The sequence below is a fragment of the Teleopsis dalmanni genome, chromosome 2 (assembly GCF_002237135.1).
Source record: "Teleopsis dalmanni isolate 2A chromosome 2, ASM223713v2, whole genome shotgun sequence".
Classification (NCBI taxonomy): domain Eukaryota; kingdom Metazoa; phylum Arthropoda; class Insecta; order Diptera; family Diopsidae; genus Teleopsis; species Teleopsis dalmanni.
The window spans coordinates 81,084,693-81,109,161 of record NC_051847.1 but is presented as its reverse complement, the minus strand read 5'-3'; the positions used below and the strand labels follow the sequence as shown (position 1 = coordinate 81,109,161).

The 24,469-nt window shown below is 30.2% G+C and overlaps 3 protein-coding genes across 4 annotated transcripts in view; all 3 read left to right on the top strand.

Annotated features, from left to right (window-relative positions):
- The window catches only part of LOC119677884 (mucin-19), a 450,187-nt gene that overhangs the window by 111,717 nt on the left and 314,001 nt on the right, over positions 1 to 24,469 (top strand). The gene's annotated exons all lie outside the window — the stretch shown is intronic.
- LOC119677890 (pupal cuticle protein Edg-78E-like) lies at positions 18,423 to 18,892 on the top strand. The gene is made up of 2 exons (XM_038089452.1): positions 18,423 to 18,487; positions 18,572 to 18,892. The coding sequence occupies exons 1-2, from the start codon at positions 18,476 to 18,478 to the stop codon at positions 18,833 to 18,835; spliced, it is 276 nt and encodes a 91-aa protein (XP_037945380.1). The 5' UTR covers positions 18,423 to 18,475; the 3' UTR covers positions 18,836 to 18,892.
- Positions 22,909 to 23,523, top strand: LOC119677889 (larval cuticle protein 4-like). Its single transcript, XM_038089451.1, has 2 exons — positions 22,909 to 23,016; positions 23,077 to 23,523. The coding sequence occupies exons 1-2, from the start codon at positions 23,005 to 23,007 to the stop codon at positions 23,425 to 23,427; spliced, it is 363 nt and encodes a 120-aa protein (XP_037945379.1). The 5' UTR covers positions 22,909 to 23,004; the 3' UTR covers positions 23,428 to 23,523.

Sequence of the window (24,469 nt, the reverse complement as noted above, 5' to 3'; positions counted from 1 at the left end):
CGAATAGTACTAAATTGCAACAACAAAATTTGTTTTTTATTTTTTAATTAATTGAATTTTTGGCTGACCATAATTCTAAGACCACTGATGCTGAGTATTTGATAACACTTGAAACAGCTGTATGGTTAGCCAAAAATTCAATTAATAAAGAATAAATAAAAAAATATTTTTTTGTTGCAATTTAGCACTGTTCAAAATCTCTCTATTAAATACAATTGTTTCTATATAAAGTAAAATAATCACTTTCATCATAACTGACGTTAAAATCAAATTTATTAATTTAATAATGAAAATATTTAAACGTGGTTTTTTTATAGACAAATTATATAGATACTAACGGACCTATTCTGTGGACTTTATAAACTTGTCAAACATTGACACTTGTCAAAATTGACTGCTATAAAGATTTTGGTATTCTGTGACAGAAAAAGCTTTTTTCCTTGTTAGTTGTCAATACTACAAATGCTGTCGACAACTATAAAAATATGCTATTTTTAAGCATTTTTTATTTTTTGCATGCATGACAAATATTCCTAACTAAAATATACGCTCTTTACGAGCATATTTTTTATTGTTATTTGAATGCATGAAAAATGCTTTTGGCAACTTCAAATATGTGCTCTTTACAAGCATTTTTTACGAACAGTTACGAACATTTACGAACAGTTTTCTATACAAAACACTTTACACCATAGTGTGGTGAGAACCACTAGGTACTTGAGCTTTGAAATTTGTCAAGATGTGTCCAGAATACCAAAAAGCTTTCTGCTTTATAAAAATCCAAAATTTTATTAAAGAATTTTACAAATCTGTCAAGTGCACAGAATAGGTCCGTAAGTCTATTTTTTTTCTCTCTGCCTTGATTACTGGAATGAAGTTTTCACAATGCTGTGGAAATCTTCTCCATTAGTTTCTAAGAGATGGTTTAGTGGGTTCAAATCTCACAATGTGGCTTTCGACGCATTCACCTACTGTCAAAAGAAGACAAATTATATTTTGTTTTTCTTAATTTATATAAAAACAATTAAAAATATAATAAAAAAAATTTGAATGTACTTAATGAGTGTCCCAGACTATTTCAGTTTTGACCAATTAAATATTTTAAAACATAAATTATTATAAATTGGCTATCAAAATTGCGACCCTATGCCCCTGTAGGGGAAACGGACACTTAGAAGAGCTAACAAAATTATTAAATTTATTATAATTTTTTAGTTCATTTTTAAAACGTCTTTTATAATTAAAGTCTTTTATAATTAAAATAAAATCCTCTGAACAAAGCACCTACTTTTACTTTTTTCCCGAATAATAAGTCTTCAGTACTCGCTCGCTTTTTCCCGCAAAATACAACATCAACAACTTTTGGCATAAAAAACTGAAATCAAAAGATAAACTGGAAAAAGGACAATATCCATACTCCAACCAAATATGATACAATAAAAAAAATGCAAAAAAAGATACAAAAAAAAATAAAAAAAAAGAAAGTTATAATGCAAAAAATGAAAAACGAAAAAAGGATAAAAATAATCCTTAAAAATATGCGAACAAAAAATTTTCATATGAAAAACTGTTTAACTTGCTTTACTTTTGTGTGAGCTCATAAATCGCTGTATTATCCTTTTTGGCGTATTTTGGTGCCTTTGGCTGGGTGTTTCATATAAAAATACATATACAATATCATACGCTTAAGTGTGTGTATGCGCAATATATGTTAAGCATGCTTATTGTGTTATATGGCAATGTGTTGGCGAAGCAGCGTGCAACGTACTGACAACGTCCTTTCTTTCCTTGAAACTCTGTTGGCTTGCTTAGATCCTTGCATATGCTCATACGTGTGTATGTGTGTGTGTGTGTGCATATAGACCATTGTATGAGTTTATAATTTCGTTACTTTCATGCATGCAAATGGCTTTGTGTCGAGTGTGCATAAAAGTTTCGGACCAAAAAAATATCCCAAAGGGAGTTATCAAGTTAATCATGTCGCATGTTCCCAACATTTTCCATACTTCTACTAGTTTTTCCCTTTTATGGTTTCTATTGTTGTTGTTTTTGTTGTTTTGTCCTCTTTTACGAGTATTTTATTGTTGCTATTGCGGGAAAATATTTCGGAAATAACATTGATTTGGGTGTAAAGTAGTTTTATTGACCGAGAACGTGAGTTACTTAATTGTTCATATGTGACGTTTTTACTGAGATGAATTACATGAAATATTTATTGGAATTTTATAAAGGATATAGATGAGTTACAATTCATTTCGAATGTAACAATTTATTTTATAAACTTCCAAGAATGAAACATGTGAGTAGTCTTCATATATCATATAAAAGTAGTAAATATTGTTTTTTTATTACTTTTTTTACTAAATTGTAGCTATAAAAGTTGAATTTATTTTAAAACATTTCATCACTCTTAAAATATATGTGTCAATACTCCTCATCAACACAATGGTTTGTGATAAGAAGCCGTAGTGATGCTATAGTGTATCCCTAACAAGTTATGTTAACATCATTTTGTATTACTAATATCAATTTATTTTGTATTTTAACGTCAGTTATGATACCAGGGCGGTTTGATAAGTCAGTGACTTTTTGAATTTCTCGCGCGGTTGCTCCAAATGCACTGCTGCCGTCAGCTGTAATCTACCAGTGGGCAACTTTCTAATATTGACCAAGCTACGTCGTTCAGTTGGTGTTTGATAGCCGTTCAAAGCAGACAACCTCGTAAATTTCCACGAAAATAGAAAAAAGTGAATTTCATGTGCTGATTAAGCGTTACTCGCCAAAATCCACGAATTGGGATACGTACTGCTATCCCATCCAGAATATTCTTCAGATTAAGCCCTCCTGCGACTATTTTCTGTTTCCAAACCTAAAGAAATGGCTGGACGGTAAGAGATTTGAATCGAATGAAGAGAGCTTTGAGAAAACCTATTATTTGGAGGGAATAAGAAAATTAGAGAAACGCTGGATTAAATGTATCGAGCTAAAAGGTTATTATGTAGAAAAATAAAATGTTTATTTGCCGAAAAAAATTTGTTTTATTCAAAAAGTCACTGACTTATCAAACCGTCCTCGTAGTATTGACTATTTTTTTTAATAGAACTATTTTATTTAATAGACAGAGTTCGAACTGTAGTGAACTACAACAACAAAAATTTTTTAATATTTTGTTAAGTTGAATTTTTATCGCTGTTTCGAGTATTATCAAATATTCATCATCATTATTATTTTTTATAATATATTTAGTTAGTTTTAAATAATTTTTTGAAACTGCAAGTACCAAGGATTAAATTCGTACCTTACTAAAATTGAAGGATAAGTCGGTGTTCATTAGGACTTCAAGTCGTACTTGACTTGTATCTTCGAATTTAGAATTGGGATATTTAGAGTTCCTTCAGCGAATTCTCTTTTACCAATTCAATCGACTCAAAAAAAACAAGAATTTTCCATAGTAAAAATTCCTAAATGCACTTGAGGTAGTCTCACATTAACAGCTGCTGTAAACAAACTAATTAACAGATGGCGCTCAAATTTGTACCATATGTCAAGAAAGGGTGTACCAACATAACAAAAAAAAATTTTGAAAAAGGTCTATTACTTAAGGAGTAGTTAACAAACAACAAAATCTTTATATATAATTAACATCTATATATAGATGTTACTGATGTACCGTCTGGAAACGATGGTCTCCAAATAAAGTCGAAGTTCTATATTTAAAGCAAATTGTTCTATTTTTAAATTAAATAATCTTATGCTTAATCTAACAGCTTTATTTATTTCTTAAAGGCATTGTCTTGCCATCCTACATCTTCGTCTTTATGCCCTTCATTCCTGACGGGGCGTGTGATCTCTTTTTATGTATATATCATTAAGCAACTTAAAAGTCTTTCTTACAAAATGTTAGAAGTAACGACAAATGAAGATATATTATGGATACATTGAGGGTATATATGCACGAACATCTGTGCATATAATCACGATAATGCATACAAATATATGAATATAGTATATAATCTTATGTATGTATGAACTAATCTTTACAATGAAGAATTAGTCTCTCATTTAAAGTACCACTTAAACATCTTTCGAAAGATTCGTTCAGTTTATCTATCACTTCTAATAGAAATGGCACTTTCAGATGGAATTAAAATTGAAAGGACAATTCAATTTACCAATATTACAATCGTTCACTAATTTTCTTTCGGTAAGGACAGAGGACAGCTTATAAAATTGCTGTCCAACAAGCTGTGAAAAAAACTTAATACAAAGAAGCAAAAAAAAGTAAATCCAACAAAGTTTGCATAAAGTTTTTACTTAAATCAATTCCTGATGGCTGCCCTTAGCTAAACACGTGAGCCAAATTTCTAATCAACTGCAAACGCGTCAGAAGCACAGCCAAAAAGGACACACGCCATGTTGCTTGGCAGGATTTAATGGCTGTAACGCCATACATAACGCGCGCCTGTGTGTCAGAGTGTGTCCATGTGCTGTGATAGCACTATTGCCCATAACTATGCATGTTGGATATGTTTGTAGGAAACGTAATAGTTATACTTGTGTATGTCGTATGTGTGCGCTTTGAGTTCATGTTAATGGTGACATCGAAGCGTACATAAAACCAACTACGAAGGACACCAGCAGGAGCGTCTATACACAATGACAATAACATCAGGCGCTATGGCGATGATGAAATAAATGCGAAATGACTTCGAGTGATGCTTAAAGCCATCAAGTGGGCGTTGGTGCTATTAGTGTTCCATGGAATTGTGCACTTGTGTGTGCGCGCTGGTTACGGTACACACAAAGCGGATTATGAGGAAATTAGAAAAACAGTTGGCTCGAAAGTGAATGGAGAAAGGAACGCGGGCTCGTTTGGTTTTGGCAAAGTGAAACTCAGCATGATATTCATGATAAATTAATTGAAGCAAAGTGGATTTGTTGTTGGTTGTCATGGGTCTGAGGTTAATATCTTGATTAATTAAGCTAACTGCTTTAATTACCTGAGAATAAAGTAAACTTTTTTGTAACAAATAATTGTATTATAAATTCTAAGCTGTCATTGTTATAAATTCAATGCATTAATCTTTGAGATGAAAGAATAAATATTTAAAAATTTAATGACAGAAATAAATTATCTCACAAACAACTTAATCATTTTGTTTTAACACGTACCTGCATTTAATTATTTAAAAAATAAATAAATAAAAAAGGATCTTTATGACAGCATAAAAGATTTTCTCTAATGAGATTTTCGATAAGCAAATCTAGAGTGATTTTTTCACCCAAGATTTACTCTTAGTATAGTTTTCATTTTCAATTATTTAATCTCAAGCAAAATATATAACAGTTGAGATTAATTTATAACACTCTAGATATTTTCACAGATTAATAAAATTACCCTAAAATTAACAGCTGTTGTTTATTATTGGGCAATTGAAATGTAGGGATTACCCTAAATATGTTTAATAGAGCCACAAAAACTGATGAATCGAGAGAAAATATAGATTTGCTAATCTAAAATGAAATAATACTATCTGTCATCATATTTTACTATAATAACACATAGGATTTGATAAAGAGGCTATTTAGAAGAGTTGGATTTACTAGGAGAATAATAGACAGTAGTGAAAAAATTAAATAAGAAGTTAAGTAAAATGATTTTATGGCTAGGATATTCCATCCATATTAGTAGAGAGAGAGAAAGTAAAAGAAAGAGAACTAAGCGAGTCCAAGTAGAAGGGGAAGAAATCCGGGAGGCGAATAAATAGGTAACTATTAGAATAAAGGTAAAACGACTGGAAGAATATTTGCTGTAGGCGAATATAAATTAATGAAGAAATGTGGTAGATACCCCAAAAGAGTTGAATATATACAAGCTATTATCCGTGACTATGTAATCAATGAATTTCCATAGATTTTAATAAAAGACAACTCAACTTCTATATAAAATAAAATAAGTCAAAGTCCAAGTGCTGGCTAACAGGACCAAAAAGACCAAAAACAAATAAATAAATAACTTAAAAAGCAAATTGGCGAATAAAGATGTCATTATGATTAAAAATTTCTAGTAACAAATCAAATAATATTAAAAATAAAATGAAAATAAAATAGAGAAAATAGCAGAAATGAATGTTAGTATTAATGATAGCATTAAGAGTCGTATATACTTTAACTTTCATTAATTAAAAGTAGACCCAGAGTACACTTTAACAGAAACCACATGAGTACTGTACGGCTTACAGCAATCATCTCTGGCCACTGGTGTATAGGCAGCAGCGGTCAATAAACAACTTCTATACATAATAAGATAAGTAAAATTTTCATGGATTTTGTAAGTACTATTTTATATTTTAGAAGATTATGGGCCATGTTATGTAGATTGTCACGGGCTCGTTAAGATTGGGTCTTTTGGGCTTTGTCAAAAATACATGTTATGCAGAGTGTCATAGAAATTATACTTATGCGCTTTTAAAAGACACAAATGTTGACATTTATTACTGAATAACAATGCTTTGTCTAAGTGAGGAGGCACAGATAGCCTTGGCTCTCTTGTCCAAATTTAAACTGACAGAGAGTTTTTTCTCTCACTCTCAATTTTATAGTTTGCATGGAAAACAACAAATTTACTCATGCCGTACCCATGACCTCTACATAACATGGCTCTATACGAACTACATAAACTAGATTTTCTATTAGTAAACTATTATTAATTACTATTGAATAATATTTTGGACAACTATGTTACTCTACCGATAAGTAACGATGCACATTTTGGCAGAATTAAAATTAGATTAATCAAATTTGATATTTCCGGAACCAGTAAGATAATTAAATTAAATTGTTATTAAATACGGTTTTTGACTGAGGTTTCTTTTGCATGCATTTTAAGCCCAATTGACTCAAATTTCCGTAACTTTCCAAACTCGGTTGCAAACATATTCAACTTTTCTATTTTTTGAATGTCTCATGAACTATATTTAAGGAAAATTCCATTTTAACGTCTCTACTGGTTTAGAAATCAACAAATTTTATTAATTGATTCGTAAAGAGGTTTTTCTCGAACAGTAGTGAACTACAACAAAAATTTTATTTTTTATATTATTTTAATTAATTGAATTTTTGGCTAACCATACAGCGTTTCGAGTATTGCCAAATACCCATCATCAGTGGTCTTGGAAATAGTTCTAGTATTTAATTATTCGTAAATAATTATTTTAGAGACTGCAAGTACCAAGATTCGAACTCGGGTCCGGCCAAATGTGAAGCTCAGAATCAGCGTACCTTAACCAACTGATCCAAAGCCGTACTTGACTTTTTATGTTCGCATATTTTTCTGGAGTTTTGTTACTTTTGCTATTAAAGTTTTTATCAAGAATTTTACTAGCTGTGTTTATATTAGAACGAAATCATTGATTCGTTAAATTTTAATTCTACCACACTTTAAAACAAAAAAATTTATAACTTATAGTCAGAAAGAATTTTAAAAACTTACCAAATCTGCTAAAATGCTTACTTCTAGTTAGAACAAAGAGGTCTTTAATCAAAGTTTGAAAGAATAAATATCAATTTATGAGAATATATTGTTTACTTGGTGTAAGTGGAAAAGGCATATAATCTTATAAGCCCTAAAATCAGTAAGTTAAGAGATTCTATTAAAATATTTTCAAACACATATTATGCAAATCAGGAAATTAACTTAGATTGAAATTTTGAAACAAACCGCCAACTTCCTATTTTGAGTGCCTAAACGCATATTAAATATGTTTACCAAACATATTTTGCTCAACCAATGTAATTTTGTTATATTTTGACTTTTAATATGCCAATTTTTGTCAACTTATTCACTTAGCTTGGAACGAAATTCCTCCCAAACACATTCCTCCGCAATCGAGTTTGGATACTGTTTGGATATTTGTTTGTGTATTTCTTGCTTCAATGCGCTCGAAAAACTTCCTTTTCCTTACTTTTGTACTTTGCTTTATACTATTTTTCTGTTTTTCTGCCTTTCTACTACTTTTAACAAGTTTTAGCTAAGAATATCAAAAAAAAATTTTATATATAATAATAATAAAATAGAAATAAAAACTTTTCCGTACTCTCATATCCACCTAACTCTCCGCACCCAATGCTCTGGGAAACATTTCAATTCATTTCCGACAAAATTAAGTGGCAGCTCAACTCAAAAAAAAAAAAGGGGGCGGCAAAATAAAGTAAAACTCTGCTCATTTAGCACTGCAGAATATAAAGCACTACGGTCCCTCGCTGTTGCTTGTGTTTGGCACTGTGTAAGGCATTTCCATGCACACACTTAAACCGGAACGACAAAAAGTATGCTATAATTTTGTTTTCTTTTTGCTATCTCTGCACCGTGAGAGTGGGTGTGTGGTGAGTTAGTTGTGCGCCTTTAAGCTTAACGCTAAACTTGTGTGTACTTCAGCAGGGTTGCCATTGTGAAAAGTTTTTACATTACGAAAAAAAAAAAAAGAAAAAGAAAGTGAAAAAATATTCACTTTTCAAACAAAAAGGAAAATAAATTGAAAAGAAAGAGAAAGAGAAAGAAAAAGAAAAAGAAAAAAATGTTAAGAAGAGAAAAAAATTTAAATATTGTATAAAAGATAAAAGCGCGCGTAAAATAGCAACGCCATGAAGCTATTGTAGCGATAACAGCAACGGGAACGGCAACAGCAACAGCAACAGCAACAGCAACGGCAACATGGCAGTCAAACAAAAAAGGCAACAAGCGGTAAGTTAGTTACATTGTTTTGTTGTTGTTGTTGACATTTTTGTCATTGTTGTTGTTGGTATTGTTGTTGGCGATGGCAATGACGATGGTGTTGTTGTCGCTGTCATTTTTGTTGTTGAAGGTAAAAAAAGAAACGTTAAAAATGAAATTAAACCAATTAGGTTGCAACTGAAATGAAGCATGTAAAGAGATTCTGAGTCTGTTTTCATGGTTGTTACGTTGAGGGAACCAGCGCTATGGTAATATCGTAAACGACAGCAGCATGTAATGCATTTAAAATTTAAATGATGTAAACTTTTCACCAAACCAAGATGTGTACAACGAAGTCGACGTGTAACTGAGCAGCCAAAGGCAAAGATATTAACACTACAGAACATACACCTACAAACCTACACAAACACACAATACACATACACAAGCATGTACGTAACAACATTTAAATACACACAGTGCTCAGTCATAAATTAATTATGATTCAGAAATTTGAGCACAGAAGTTCAACAATAAAAGGTGAAAATAATTGAAAGGAATTTCAACTCAAGTAATTTGTTTTTTTTTTTTATTTTTTATTTTATTATTCTTGCTTTTTACCTTTAATTCATTGGTTTTAAATGAGCATTAAAGTTTACACTTTTAAAGGGAATAAAGCGAAAACAAATGAGACGAGGTGTGTAAGAAGGTGTTGAAAATAAATTTCTTCTGTAATTATTAAGTGAAAATTAATTATCGAAATTGAATTAGATTTCGTTAGTTTTTGAAATTAATTCGAATTAATATATAATTTTTATGTTGTCATATATAATATAAAAAAATTGACAACTTTCACAAAAAAAGAAATTTATTATTATTTAAGCAAGAAGGCTCATTTTCTATCTTGTTCTACAAATCCTAATCTGGGGAGATTTTGCGCTATCCAAAAAAAATTTTAATTAGAATGCTTACAGTAGGTGCATGTTAATTGATCGCATAAGAGTCGCATAACCTCTTGAACATCGGGTTGGGAGAAACTGGTGCTACACACTACCATGCTTCGCGCCACAGCAAAATCAAACAGCCTCAAAATGTAGGTAGAAGTGGATTCATGCATTTGTGAAAATTTTCCATCTTTGAATCAAAAGTTTTTTATTTTCCGAACTTTACGTTAAAATTCCCGAGAACAATTTTAATTCGTGCGCGAGAAATATGGCCATAAATCTTCGCATAGAAGGTATCTCATATAGAAGGTATCTTTGGGCAAGGCGTCCTTTTCTGCTGTTGGCGGTCACACACTAATTAGAGTGATGCGGATATTGGCAACCCTTTCTTTCACTGGTGTGAACCAATGGAGTGATTTGTAACGTCTCTTGGTGACCACAAAACTTAACACAAATTCACGCTATTTGCATGACAGAGATAGTAGATATCACAGTTTACTATAAGTTTTACAATTGCCTTGGCCAGTCCAACGCATTTTCTAGATAACAGTGACGTCAGTCTTTCATTTATTGAGATGTTCTGCTAGTTTAAATATAGAGTGTTCGAATATTCCAGCTGCTTAACTATAAATCATATTCCTTTAGTCTTTTACGGGGGTCGTCAATATTCGGTTTCCAATTTTGCAGCAGCCTTACTCAATTTATTGGCGACTGATCCTACAGGATTGATGCTAAACCCTGTGCTTAACACAAAATTAAAATCCTTAAAATTTTACTGTAGGCACTACTAGTTCATTATCCAGCGAGTGTCAAATAATTATCCAGGGTACCACATAGAGGCTATGCGACAACTTGGATTGAGGAGAACAGGAATTGTATTGTCATATTCCAAGTTGAATGCAATCAGACATATTGCCTTGTGTCCTCACTCCCAGAAGCTTGTGGGATACCTTTAAGTTTTATTTGCCACCTTGTGGGCCAAATTTAATGCATTTAATATTGGTTAATTTGAATTGCAGTATAAGAATTATGACATGAATCGGTATGAGTTTGTTGTGCTTTTTAATACTTTCAGAACAAAGGTTGGGCATAGAAAAGCTTGATCAATTACATAGACTTTTTTTGTATGGAAAAGGGGACTAAAGGTGTAAACATATTTTAAAAAAAAATTTATTAACATAAATTTTGAAAAATATTTCTTTTAATAAGGTGAGGAATAATTCTATTTATTTTATCTTAATTTTATTTTTTGTTTCTGGAGCTGGAGAGAGATAAATATTCCCAAAATAGATGCTCAAAAAAAATTTAAAAAAATTTTAATTTATATTATTTATAAATATTAACATTTAATATAATCATTTATATTATAGATTATAGATAATATTATAGATATTTAGTTTATATATTAACCAAAAATAAATAAAACAAATTTTAATGTTAATTTTTTTTAGTCGAAAGTGACGCGTCTTATGACTAAAAGGAACTATATGAAAGTGAGAAGCGTTCAAATAGAAATGAAAAGACAACAACAAAAATTTAAATTAATAATTTATATATATTAAATAGTTATATAAATATATTTTTTATTCCTTTTGATCTGAGCTGATTGGCAAAACAAACATTTTTCTCAAAACAAACATTTTTGATCATTTTTCTCAATAAATACTTATATCTTACAATATTATTAAAAGCAATTATAATAAATATTAAAATATAAAACAAAATAAAAAAGTATATATCTGTTTTTAAAGTTCATTAAACTAAACTAAAGTTTAATTAATTAAACATGTCGGAATGCAGGCTCTTCCTCTCTCCAAATTCACCTTCTTTAGGAATTCAAATTCACATTTTCCTGCAGAAAGATTTATTTTCTTTTACTGCCTCCGTCATTACGCTTGTATAATATATGTGGGTATCTCTTCTCCTCTTGCAATTTATCAACACTAAAAACAATTTCCACACGTAAAATCCTAGTAGAATTGTAGATTTCCAGTGACTTTGTGTACGAAGGAACATGAAAAGCTCAACATTTTGATGAGGATAAGATTTTCATGTCTTTGGGCATTGAGTGGTGAGGGACTGAATAAAATTGCTTTCATACACTGTTGTGCTTTTATTCAATCTTTTAGCTAAGAGGGTGTAAAGTGTACGAGCATCACAACTACAATCTATCAAATTTTTGTTTAAAATGAAGTCAGCCAGTATAAATTTATTCTATTCGATACGCACATCAATGTTCATTGGTATGCAGTTCGGGTTTCAGTGCTAATTTCTCATCACCGCAGTGAAGTAAGAAATGAGAAATATCACTTCAATAAATCAAAATATAAACAATTTCAAACAAATATGCCCAAAGTAAATATGAAAATATCATCCCAAAATTAAATATTCTGACATGAGATTATTTTGAAGTTTGTGACTTACGATGAATAAATTAATCAAGTCACATTTAATTGAACTGCAAATGATTTACGGAGACAATAATAATAATAATAATAATAATATAATTTGATTTTTAAATTTTTATTTTTAAACAGAAACCATTAAGAATTAATCTTTTAATCGAAATATATTTGTAATATACATTAACAGTAATCCCAAACTTCAAGAAAAGGCTTAAGAATAGAATAGAATAGAATTTTCCAGTTTCATCCTTTCAAACAAGAAGGGAACTCTTGGGAAGTCCCCTTTACCGTTAAATATATGCAATATCTAACATCTGCATCACATAAGAATAATAAAAAATAGTATAGATTATAGTAACAAATACTTAAAATTATTGCACTTAACAGTATTAAGGGCTTTAGGACATCATAATATCGTCACATTAAATGGCTGTAATACAACTGCATTGCAGACAAATATAAAGTTTTGAATCTTAAAGTTGATTGATTAATTTATTTAAGTTTAAATAGACCTTGCTTAGCTTAACTATGTATGTCAAATATCTATGTCTCCAAACAACACTGGAAGAATGATTTTTCTAAAAAATTCCGTAAAAATGTGTAACTATTCGTCCCAGATGGGGTCTTCAACCTCAAATAATCTTCAGACTTTACAGACGTATAATTGAAACAATCCTTAATTTTGTATTTTGCTGGAGAGCTATATAAAAGTTAAACCACGCTTCGACTACCGAACAATTATAGTGTCTTTCAGGCAGAAATATTGGCTATTCATTATACAACAAAATAGGTCTTCGAAATATAGTAATCTTCTCGAACAATCAAATCGCAACTATAGATCTCTGGTAAGCACTAAAGTCATATCCTAAATAGTTCGAGGATACTGGGTTTTTCTTAACAAGCTAGTTGCAGTATAGATGAACTTGCCAAAGCGCGCTCTCTAGCTTCTGACATTCTTTTATCGAATGATAAAAGCTTCACACTGGGAAAAATATCTTATGTTATTGCTGTTTAAAAAAAAAGACTTGGGCTATGAAAATTTCTGTCAAAACTCAATTTTGATACTGGTCTAAAAGCTGGTGCGTCTGCTGCTTCAACCTACTTATCATTATAGTATCGGGGCTGATAGGTCACTAGGAAGACACAGTATTCCTAGTGACACAGACAATTATCATGGTTGTGGAAAGAGTACTCTATGTGTTATCTTCTTGATCAATGCTCATGTTTGTCCAATGTTTTCCAATCGACCTGACAGAGCTGCCATCGTACAAAATAAGGGACTTATCCAAGTTTATAAACTTGTCAGGTGGACTCACTTTCACGTATAAGAACCACCTAAATTAAGAAAATATTATTATTTTAGTAAATAATGTTGACAATTTTTATTTTACATACCTTATTCGTTTGTTTTGTTTAAAGTTTCCTTATTTAAAGTGACTCACTTTCACATTTCTAATTTCTTTTTATCACATTTGCTACGTGGTTGATATTGACGTGGATATTTTAATACGCCATTATACTATACCTTGGCTATTGAATAATTAAATTATTTCAATTTAATTATATCACATATTTTTCTTTGATAACTTAAACTAATTGCTATACAATTAGCAACTTAATTGTGTAATTGTATTAATTCAGATAGTTAATGTACTTTATATTAAAAAAAACATTTTGAACCTGATATGATATAATTATGCAGTCTCAAAAATATATGACGTTCAACAACCATGTGTTGTTATAGGGATCTGAATCATGGTTTGTTACGACCGCGATCTTACAAAAATTGCAGACATATGTTAACAGATGCCTTCGTCAGATCCTAAACATTTTGTGGCCGAGAACCATATGTAATAAGCGGCTATGGAAAATTACAAATCAACAGATAATGAAGCGGAAATATGGCTGGCTGGGGCATACCCTGGGTAAACCGGTTAATGAAATTGCAGACTCAGCATTAAAATGGAATCCACAAGGTAGAAAGAATCGTGGACGGCCAAAAAGTACATGGAGAAGATCAATAAACAGGGAAACTAACAAATCATTCAGCGAGCTTTGGGTATTAGCGCGTAATAGGGGTGCCTGGAAAGCATATGTGAATATGCTTTCCAGGCACTAAATATTTGAATTGTCATAATAATAATAATAATAAAATCTAGAATAATTAACTAATTATCTTTATAGGTTTTTTGACAGAGGTGTTGGCAACAATGGTTGGGACGGTTTATTAATGACAATTTTCGATTCTATAAGCATTTGATAATAATAGTTAGTTTTTGGTAATAAGAAATATTAAATAAAAAATATTAAATACAAAAATAAAAAGTAATATGAGGTAATAAATAAATTTAGCAAATTGTCTGCTTTAGTAAGTAGCAATCTTCTAAAAATTAAAATAAATGAAACGAAAAAATTATTCATTAAGAAAATAAAATTATTTCAATTTCAAAAATAAATTTATTTGATGGCTTAAAAGATTTCTTCCACTTACATATAAATATTACCAAATAAATAAATACGAAAGTTAAGTAAATAAAATTATTAAATTTTTCATAACATGCCAAATTCTACCATCTACGTTTTGTGTGCTAAATTGTCTTTAAAACATGTTTATATGTTTTTTTGTGTAAATATGTAGATACACAAATATACATATAAATTACGTTCATAAATTTTGAAGTTGTGTTTTGAAATTATTTTATATAAGCTGCCATTTCATGTAATTGCATACAAACATCCTCAAATGCTTATTGCTATTCCCAACCAAACCTAAAAGTATGCAAGAAATTTTGCAAGAGTGTAGCTGCATAAGAAGCATGCACTGCTTCCTGCATTTGAACAAAATTCAAACGTTTTCAGAAGAAATAATGTTTATTAAAATTATATTTTGTTTTACATATGAAGAGTAATACAATTATAATTGTATACAAAATATCTGTATATAAGTAAATATATATGGTATGTACACTTTATTCGATGCAGAAAGTTTTTGAAGTCATTAAGTGAAGTGCAAACACATTCAATATAAGAGCAAAAACATTGAAAACAGCAAAAACATTGTTGCAAAATTAAATAAAACTCCACTACTGCGACCACTTCTTACCCTTTTGTGTAGAATAGAAACTTTTAACAATTCCTTTGACTCGACCAAATGATTCTATCTGGATCCATTTGCATTGTTGTTTTACATTATCGTGTCGTGAGTTTGGGTTCATAGAAGAATATTTTTTGTGTTTTAAAGTTTGGAAAAGTTGTTAATTTCAAATCGAGCACTTAAATTAATAGTTTTTGAAACAAAAAATTAAAAAATTTAATTTCAAATTTAGAATATAAATTTCAAGTATTAATTGTTGAAAATGAAAGTGAAACAGTGAAATTATTCACAACATAAAAAAACCAACTTAAAGAAAAAATAGCTCATCAATCAGTGGCCATCGAAACCGCAAAAGATTGTATAAAAACCACACACATGGAAATTATAATCATCAAATAATACTCGTATATGTCAAAATATTATATTTCTACTATAAAGCATTGGTTGGATGGTTGCAGTGGCAGGCCATTAGATAACTACCATGTACCTCAATTAGCGATTCTTCGCCGTTTTGCTACCACATTCCTCGCAAGAACCGCTAATATAGAATAGTAAAGACTAAATCCATCCCGCCGAATTTAGATAATTTAATAGGTCTTTCGTCTTCACCGATGAACAGTCTGATAAACTATCAAAGAAGTTTCTTCCTAAGAGCCTAGAACTTCTGGACATCAACGCCGGGCATTCACAGAGAAAATGTATTATTGTTTCTTTCTTCTGCGAGTTTTCACAATTTCTACAGTGAGGGTTATGGGGTATGCGCAGTTTCTCTGCATGGGTTCCTATACACAAATGACCAGAAAGAACTGCAGTTAGTCTTACAATGTTCACGCGGTCTCTTTTGATGAGTTTCAAGGATATTTTTATTATAGGTGGGCCATGTTAAACTAGAAGTTGCACATGACTTAAGTGCTTTCTATCTATTATTGGCAAGTAGCAGCAAGTAGAGGAAGGTACTTCTCCTAATGATCTCTGGGGTAATATAAACCGGTATCGGTAAACCGGTATGCAGAAATATAACGAGACTCTACAGAATAATTTTAACTTTATGAATATATCTTGACTAGTACAATATATATATTGTAATACAACAACTTTATTAATGATTCCATCTCTAAATAGGCTGGTATAATAGATTTAAAAATAGAACAATATGACCTATGACGGGCTATTGCAAAATGGATATTAAAAAGGTCCGTAACTAGCCAAAAAGTAGTCCTCTGAAAGTTTTGTATGTCCTATATGAAATCAAAACTATATTGTTGATGGATGCGTAATTGTGGGTATATTATTTTTAATCTATTGGTATTTATGGACTTATAACAATGATTGTGAGATGACTATTCCGCCGCTCTTGCATCTTTAGCAAATTTGATGTAAGGCTTTGATATATCGTTTTTTTTTAAATATTAAATAAGAGTAAACGAAAATAAATGAATTTACTTGTTTTGCTAAGCTATTTCCTTACGATCCATCCAAAAATATATAGCGCGTAATCTTTTGTAAAGAATTCAAGTTTTAAATCAATTGTTTAATCTAATTAAACACAAACACTCAGTACACTATATTAGATGAGATTAGATTTTGAAAGGATTGGGAACTTGTCACCATGTCACTTCATCCTTTGCGGTTTTTCGTGACAAATCCACTTTAGTTCCATAGGCGAGTAGCAGTTAAATTTTCCATTATGTCCTTTGGAGAGATGTTGCCTAATGCCCTTATAATTGGATAGTATGTCTGGCGAAACTATCACAGTGAAACAGAATGATTTCTGCTGTTTGTTCTTCTTTGTGACAAAGTCTACAGCTATTGTCTCTTGTAATTCCTAGTATCGATAGATGCTTTTTTACTCCGCAATGTCCAGTGAAAAGCCGGATGCCTTTTCTGTTCAGCATAAATAGCTCCCTAGTACTGGATTTTGTTCGATTCGGCATTAATTCATTAGCTTGTCTGTAGGCATTTACATTATCCCAAGCAGTCTAAGTTGCTCTTTCCAGCCATTTATTAATTTTAAGTTTGCAAAAGCTCCATGAAGGATCGCATATTGGTTGTAATCCAATATAATATGAGACCGCCTCTTTTCTGGCTAGTTCATCGGCTTTCTCATTTCCCAAAGTCGGTCCAAAATCAAGGTTATACTGACTGTTTTTTTCGATATGCGTGGTATGGTGCACTATAAATTCCTTCCGGACGGTCAAACGCTCAATAAAGAGTATTATTTGGCCGTTATGCGTCGTTTGCGTGAGGCCATTCGCAATAAGAAGCCAGATTTATGGAAGAAAAACTCATGGATTTTACACCACGATAACACACCGGCTCACACAGCGTTGGTTGTGTCGCAGTTTTAGTCTAAAAACTCCACCAATATCATCAACCAAGCACCGTACTCCAAATATATCCCTGTATGACTTTTTCCTCTTCTCCCGACTCAAATTGCCATTGCGAGGATCGCGTTTTGAGACCATAGAGGCCGTAAAAGTGAATTCGCTGCGTGAACTAAAGGCCATACCTTCGGCGGCCTATAAAACTTGTATGAAAAATTGGATCAAGCGTTGGCATGCAATTATTGCCGCAGGAGGAGAGAACTTTGAAGGCGATAATAAAGAAAATTATTAAAAATTAAAATTTTGCGTGTTTTTTTAACTTCTCGTTCTGTTTTGACCAAATAAAATGTTTATCTCTGTGATGTCAGTGCCATAAAATCAACTTATTTATGGTTTATTATTATTCGTGTTATTTTTAAACTGACAGGAGACTTATATGAAAAAATGGACAAAATATTATTATTCTTAAATTGTATTTATATGTTATTCAATTATACATGAGAATATCCATCTTATATAATTTTATTTTAGCCAAATTAAAAACAAATAGCCCTTATGTGATCACTCTTTGAACTCCCTTGATCACTGTAGAAGTATTCATTTAGTAAACCTCAATAATTAATTAATTATTTATTGATATACCAATGGCTCCAATATGTGTGTCTCTTATGGATTAAAGCGCGCTATCATTATATTTAATTATTATTTATTTATAGGTTTTGTATCAACGTACTAATATTCTCCATTGATTAAAATATATCATTTTGGAGTTTAAAATCTAGTTTTTTACAAATATTTTAAACATCTTCAAACGAGTCTATCAAACTGTGTTAGTCACTAACTAGTATTGAATAAAATTTATCTGCAATATTTTTAAGCTAATCAAATTAAAATATCTCGTCACTATATAAAACGATACTACACTTTGAGAGCCGTAGTTGAAAGTTGTCTGCTCCACACCTTAGTACTTGTATTTTATATATACACAATAAAATATGTTTAAATATGTAAGTTTGAGAAGAAATTTAAAAATATCTTTAACGTTGCAATTTATAGATGATAAACAATTTTAAATTAATTTTTAAAAAAAGTTTTTATTTTTAACGCTTTTAGTTGTCGTTCTTGCCAACGAAGATGATTTGCATGCTGAAGTGAAATCGGCCTATAATTCAATCGATGGAAATGGAAACTACAAGTATGGACATGATATTTCCAATGGTGTTGAGATCAAAGCAGAGGGAAATGTCAATGGAGTTCATGGAGAATACTATCTGTTGGGCGAAAATGGTGAAAAAATCAAAGTTACTTATACAGCTGATTCTACTGGCTTTCATCCCGTTGTAGGTGCTAAATAAATTTTTTTAAATAATTTTTTTTAAATAAATTTTTTTATTTAATTTTTTAATTTTAAAACAAAGCAATAAACAAAATTGATTTTTATATTTGTTTTTTTTTTTCTTTTGTATTTATTGTTTTTAAAATATATTAGCACATTTATTAATAAGCTAACAAATTCTTTAGAAAAACAGTTTTAATAGGCCCGGTTTTTGATATACACAAAGTAAATTTATATGAAACAAGAAAAAAAATAATATTTGGCTTTGTCGGAATTTAAATACCCTGCACACAAAATTTTTCAGAATTTAATAATGAATGGTTATCGGATTATATTAGAAAATTGATTTATATTTTTATATAAAAGATATAATATACAAGATTTGATCGATAACAGTTTTAAAAATTATTGCTTTGATTTATAAAAAATTAAAATATAAAAAACGTCAATAAAACATTATTCAGACCTATTAGATTATATCGCTTCCATGCAATTTTCGAACCGAAACCGATATTTTCATTAGAAAACCGAAACTGAAGCAAAAAAGGTATTGCGATTTATTTTGGATTAGTTAAAAGTTAAAAACTATTTGCATATATTAACTAAATTACTATGATCTTATAAAAGAATGAATAAAATGATTTTAATAATGACAAAAAAAACTTATTTTATCACACTTAATCAGTTACAAGTCACTTCGTGACAATATAATCTATGAAAAGTACACTGCAAAAAGTTCACCAAAAATATTTTCTAGTATATCCATCGTTAGCACAAACCAGGCTATCCCACTACGCAGAATTCATGATATAGGTAAAGTCACTCTGAATTGAAAAGAAACGCAAAAAAATATATTTTATGGCCCTAAACAAAAATCGAAATCGAACCGATATATTTTTTTTTAATTTTAAGGAACTCAATGTGGAACTCCAAAATTTCTGGTTTTATTAAACCCTATTTCGATGTACATACTAATTTGAAGCTATGAATTCCATTTTTAATAAGATGAAAAGTATAATTTTGTAAATTATAAAATGAAGAGAATTCATTAATGAGAAGTTGTTTAGTGAAAATCTAAACCGATATAAGTGAAATTCAAAATTAATTGAGTTCAGGAAACAGTCTTCTCTTGTTCATCCGACTTTGATATGAAATAACTTTGAAACAATGAAATCAGATGTAGTCAAAATGATTTTTGCCCAAGTCAACCAATTATATAAAAAATGGTCGTTGCAAGTGTGATTAAGATTCAAAAAAGTGGCATATTATGAGTTATAACATCGATAAGGAACTGAAAATCAACCGCAATACAATTTTTAACCATTTCCATAAATCTAATAATGAATAAAAATCAGAATATACTTAATTTTGCCCGAATATAATAATAATAATATTTAGAGTCCACTCTAAAATCACTTTTGTCGCAGTTGTGGTTCTGAATATTAGAAGAAAATCTATGCTCCATCTCATGTGTCAGTACCAATCTCTAGCTGGGATAAAATCTATAAACTTCAGGACCTCTTTTCTTAGTGACCTGACCGAACTATCATCTTGCAAAATTGAAGACTTAACCAAATTCATAGAACCTGTAGGTTGGCTCATCTTTACCTAATAGGAATCGTTGCTTTTTGCCGTTGGTCGTTTACTGACCTTTTAGTCTATGTACGAACCTGTGATACCACAACGGGGCATTATTTGCGCTCAAGTGGGTTTTCTTGGACACACAGCCGTCACTCCAACCTATTCATGGTAGTTATAGAATATATGGTGTCGGTTTACAAGAATTAAAAAAAAAAGTTTAATTCGTTTACCTCAAGAAAACTTGAAATTAATTCATGGGCTGATTTGGAATATATATTCATAATAAAGTCTCTGATGTCTCCATTAAATATTTACAAACATTGTAGCAAACTTAATATATTATTTTTACACAATGCTTATAAATAATATTATATAAATATAAACTTGTTAGGTCCATTCAAAATAAATGGTACACAATGTAATAGAGTTGTTGAACATATTTATACAATATGATTGGTCTGCAGTATAGTATCTATATCATATATGCTTTTATATGGATACTAAGATAAGCTTTTAAGATAGTATTTGTATATATACTAATTATTTAGGATTATGAAGTTATTTTTGTACTTATACTTTAATGGCATTTTAGAACCATTGTTAGATATTAACATGAGAGAAATGAAAACAATTTAGTTATTTTGATACAAACCGTTTTTATAGTTAAAATGTTTTAAATTAAATAGATTTAGTGCTTGTAGTTATCATATTTATGCTGTATTTAAATACCAATTTATTTTTTGTTTAAATTCTAAATTCATTTCAACCTTTCTGTAGATTAAACACCATGGGTATATCTGTATCTTTATACGCAGACAATCAATATATTATGGTCCCGGTAAGTCTTAAAGAAAATTCTAGTGAATTATTTTGATGCGTTACAGCCACTTGCAAGCCAACACTAAATGATGATTGTTCAGTACCTGGTCATGTTGGAATAGACTTAACAAAATAGAAAATAGTATTAATATTAAATGCAATACAAAGGGAATGAAATGGGCTTAGAAAGGAAAATGTCTACAAGTTGAACGTCAACAAAGCACCTTTACCTTTTATAAAAGATAAAAGGATAGTTTCAGTCAGGTTTTGTCCTCCATATTGGATATATAGACAAAAGTCTATGATATTACATATATCATAGACTTCCTAGACAAAATAATAGGGATCTAATATTCTATTTCGTCGTGGCTTCAAGCATTTTTCCGAACTTATTTATTTAATAAGCGCGTATTAGCATTTCTTTTATATAAATCAATAAATCTGTTACTATATATGAATTAAACAATATATATAAATTAATTGACTAAGCAGGGTAACTGCATTACTCTATTGACAAGACTTCACCTTAACCAGTTTCTTGAGCTTCATGAAGGATTCGAAATAAATTTATGTGCTGTGCTATATGGCAACAGAATGAACCAGCGAGCTTAAATAAATTGCCAATTTCATCATAATAAGTTAACCACAATAAAACAATAAATATAGAGTCTGTGAATAGAAGGAGATGAGAATATGTATATTTAAAAAATATATACGAGAAAAATACTATTTATTCTAATAAAACAAATTTTTCAATTTTATTAAAATGTATTTTTTAAAATCTATTGTACTCATAGGCATCTTTAAAAATTGTTAACTTATATGGCAGCTTCAAAGTAACTCTAATTAAGTTTCACGGTCATGCGAATATAGAAAGGATCGAGCAAGTTAATATGCTAGCGAGACTCGATGACTTCTCAATGGATCCTCTAATATCAATTGCTGTCCTGTCAGTCACAGACGAAGATTAATATGTGATAATATGTGATTTTTGCAACTTACAAATAGCAATTAGTCTAATCTGACATCAAATGACGTATCCTATATACTTCAAGCCTGCAACCTCTGGATAAGTCTGCACTAATAAGATAGAAGTGATAAAATAACATCAGTTCTCACAGTATACTGCCGTACCAATTAGAGACACCAGAACTACTATTGTGTCACTCTCCAGATATACTCAGGAATTGAGTTAAACATGAACCATTAAGCTAAAGTATAGTCAGCTTTAAAACGCTTTGTGGGTTGTCAATGCCCAATTGTCAAAATTACACGAATTTTGGAGTCAATACAGCGTTCGAGCTAATTGAGAACGATGCGACCTCCGTTCACTTTACCTATCTTAGCACTGTACGTAATACAGTTGTAAAACTGGGTAAAACCTAAATAATTTTAATTTTTTAATAATTCCGCGCAATTCTTAGAACAATAAGCGGCGTATTCATTCAAATTCTTGTAGAATAAAATATATATACTAATATATATATCAAATTTTATAATTGCTTTAAATGATAAATAATTTGACAATAACAAAAAGATCAATTCATAAAAACAAGTAAAAATTATTATATATAAAATATATTATTATTGTTATTATTTACTTAATAATAACAATTTTTTGGAAGACTGGTTTTAAATATTATATACACAATCTTACACAGATGAATTTTAGCAGATACAACTAACGCCTGCACTCTGAATGCTATAAAAACGATATCGCAATTGAATGGGATCAGTTGAAGACAAAAGTTAGGATAAACAAGTCAATAATTAACAACCAACAACAAAATGTTCAAATATGTAAATTTAAATAAATATTTAAAAGTAAAATAATTATTTAACAAATGTCTTAAAATTTAGTTACTGGTACTTGCTTTAATTGGTGCTGTCTTTGCCGACGATGACGCTCATGCACATGCAAAGGAATACAAAAAGGACGATGGTCACGGACATTTTGAATATGGTTATGATATAACAAACGGTATTGGTGCAGATGAATCTGGTGATGAGCATCAAGTGCATGGCGAATTCCATTTTGTCTCAAAGGACGGTGTACCAGTAAAAGTATCTTATACGGCTGATGAGAATGGTTTCCATCCAGAAGGCGATATATTGCCAACACCACCACCAACACCAGAAGCTATCTTGAAAGCATTAAAATATATTGAAGCACATCCCTCAAAAGATGACGGTCATGTGAAGCATCATTAGGTACTGTCCTATTGGAAATTTGACAACGCTTAAAACACTGTATATTATATGTAATATAATTAATTTTGAATATAATTCCCTGATAACTAAAAACTACATACAATGTCTTTTTGATTTGTATATTTAGAAGTCTTTTCTATTTCAGCGAAATAAAAATAATAAAAGCCTTATTGTAGCACTCGGAAAGTTGAAAATTAGTACCATTTTTCATATATGATCATCATTCCTAACTATTACAATCCGGTGAAGAAACGCATTGAAAATAAAATAAGACCTTATTCTTATACTTTAAAAGGTTTAAGGTAAATACCATATCTCGTATATGATCACCATTCTTAGGTTTTGAGATTCAGTACGTATCAGCGTTTCTCTAATGTTTATACTTTACGGGGTCTACGATGTTTCCTTTAATGCGTTACAAAAATCTTAATAGATCTAATATTTTAGATTTTTTTATCTAAAATATAGTAAAATCTCTGTTGTAAATTTTAATACCCACAACCCAACAAACAATAAGTTTAACAGCGATATAACGATTAATAATGTATTAATCGTATCAGAGATTAGGTAAGACGGCAGTCGAATTATTTTTTCGGAATGATAGCAAAATGTAAACGTACCTTAAATATATGCAACGGCAGAATTGGAAAAAATTCGAGATTGAGATTATCTTTGAGTTGAGTAGGAAAGAAGAAATAAATGGAACCAGCATATGTGGAGAATGGAAAACCACTCCTTGAACAAAAGAAAAACATCTAAAAAACAATATCTACCTAAAATGAAAACTAATTAATGATAGAATATACAAATATTAGATATCGTATAAATACATTTATACAATTTAATGTAATTGTTATGATAATAGAATAAAAACCCTTAAAAATGATTTTAAAGTATAACCATCCGATCTTTACATAATAGACCGATATCTATACTCTGTATAATATATATTTTTCTTCCTCTTCTTTATTTGGGATTGTATCCTTTTATTGTAATAATTCAAGTACAATGATATTACCGCTTAGATGTTATAAATAATGAC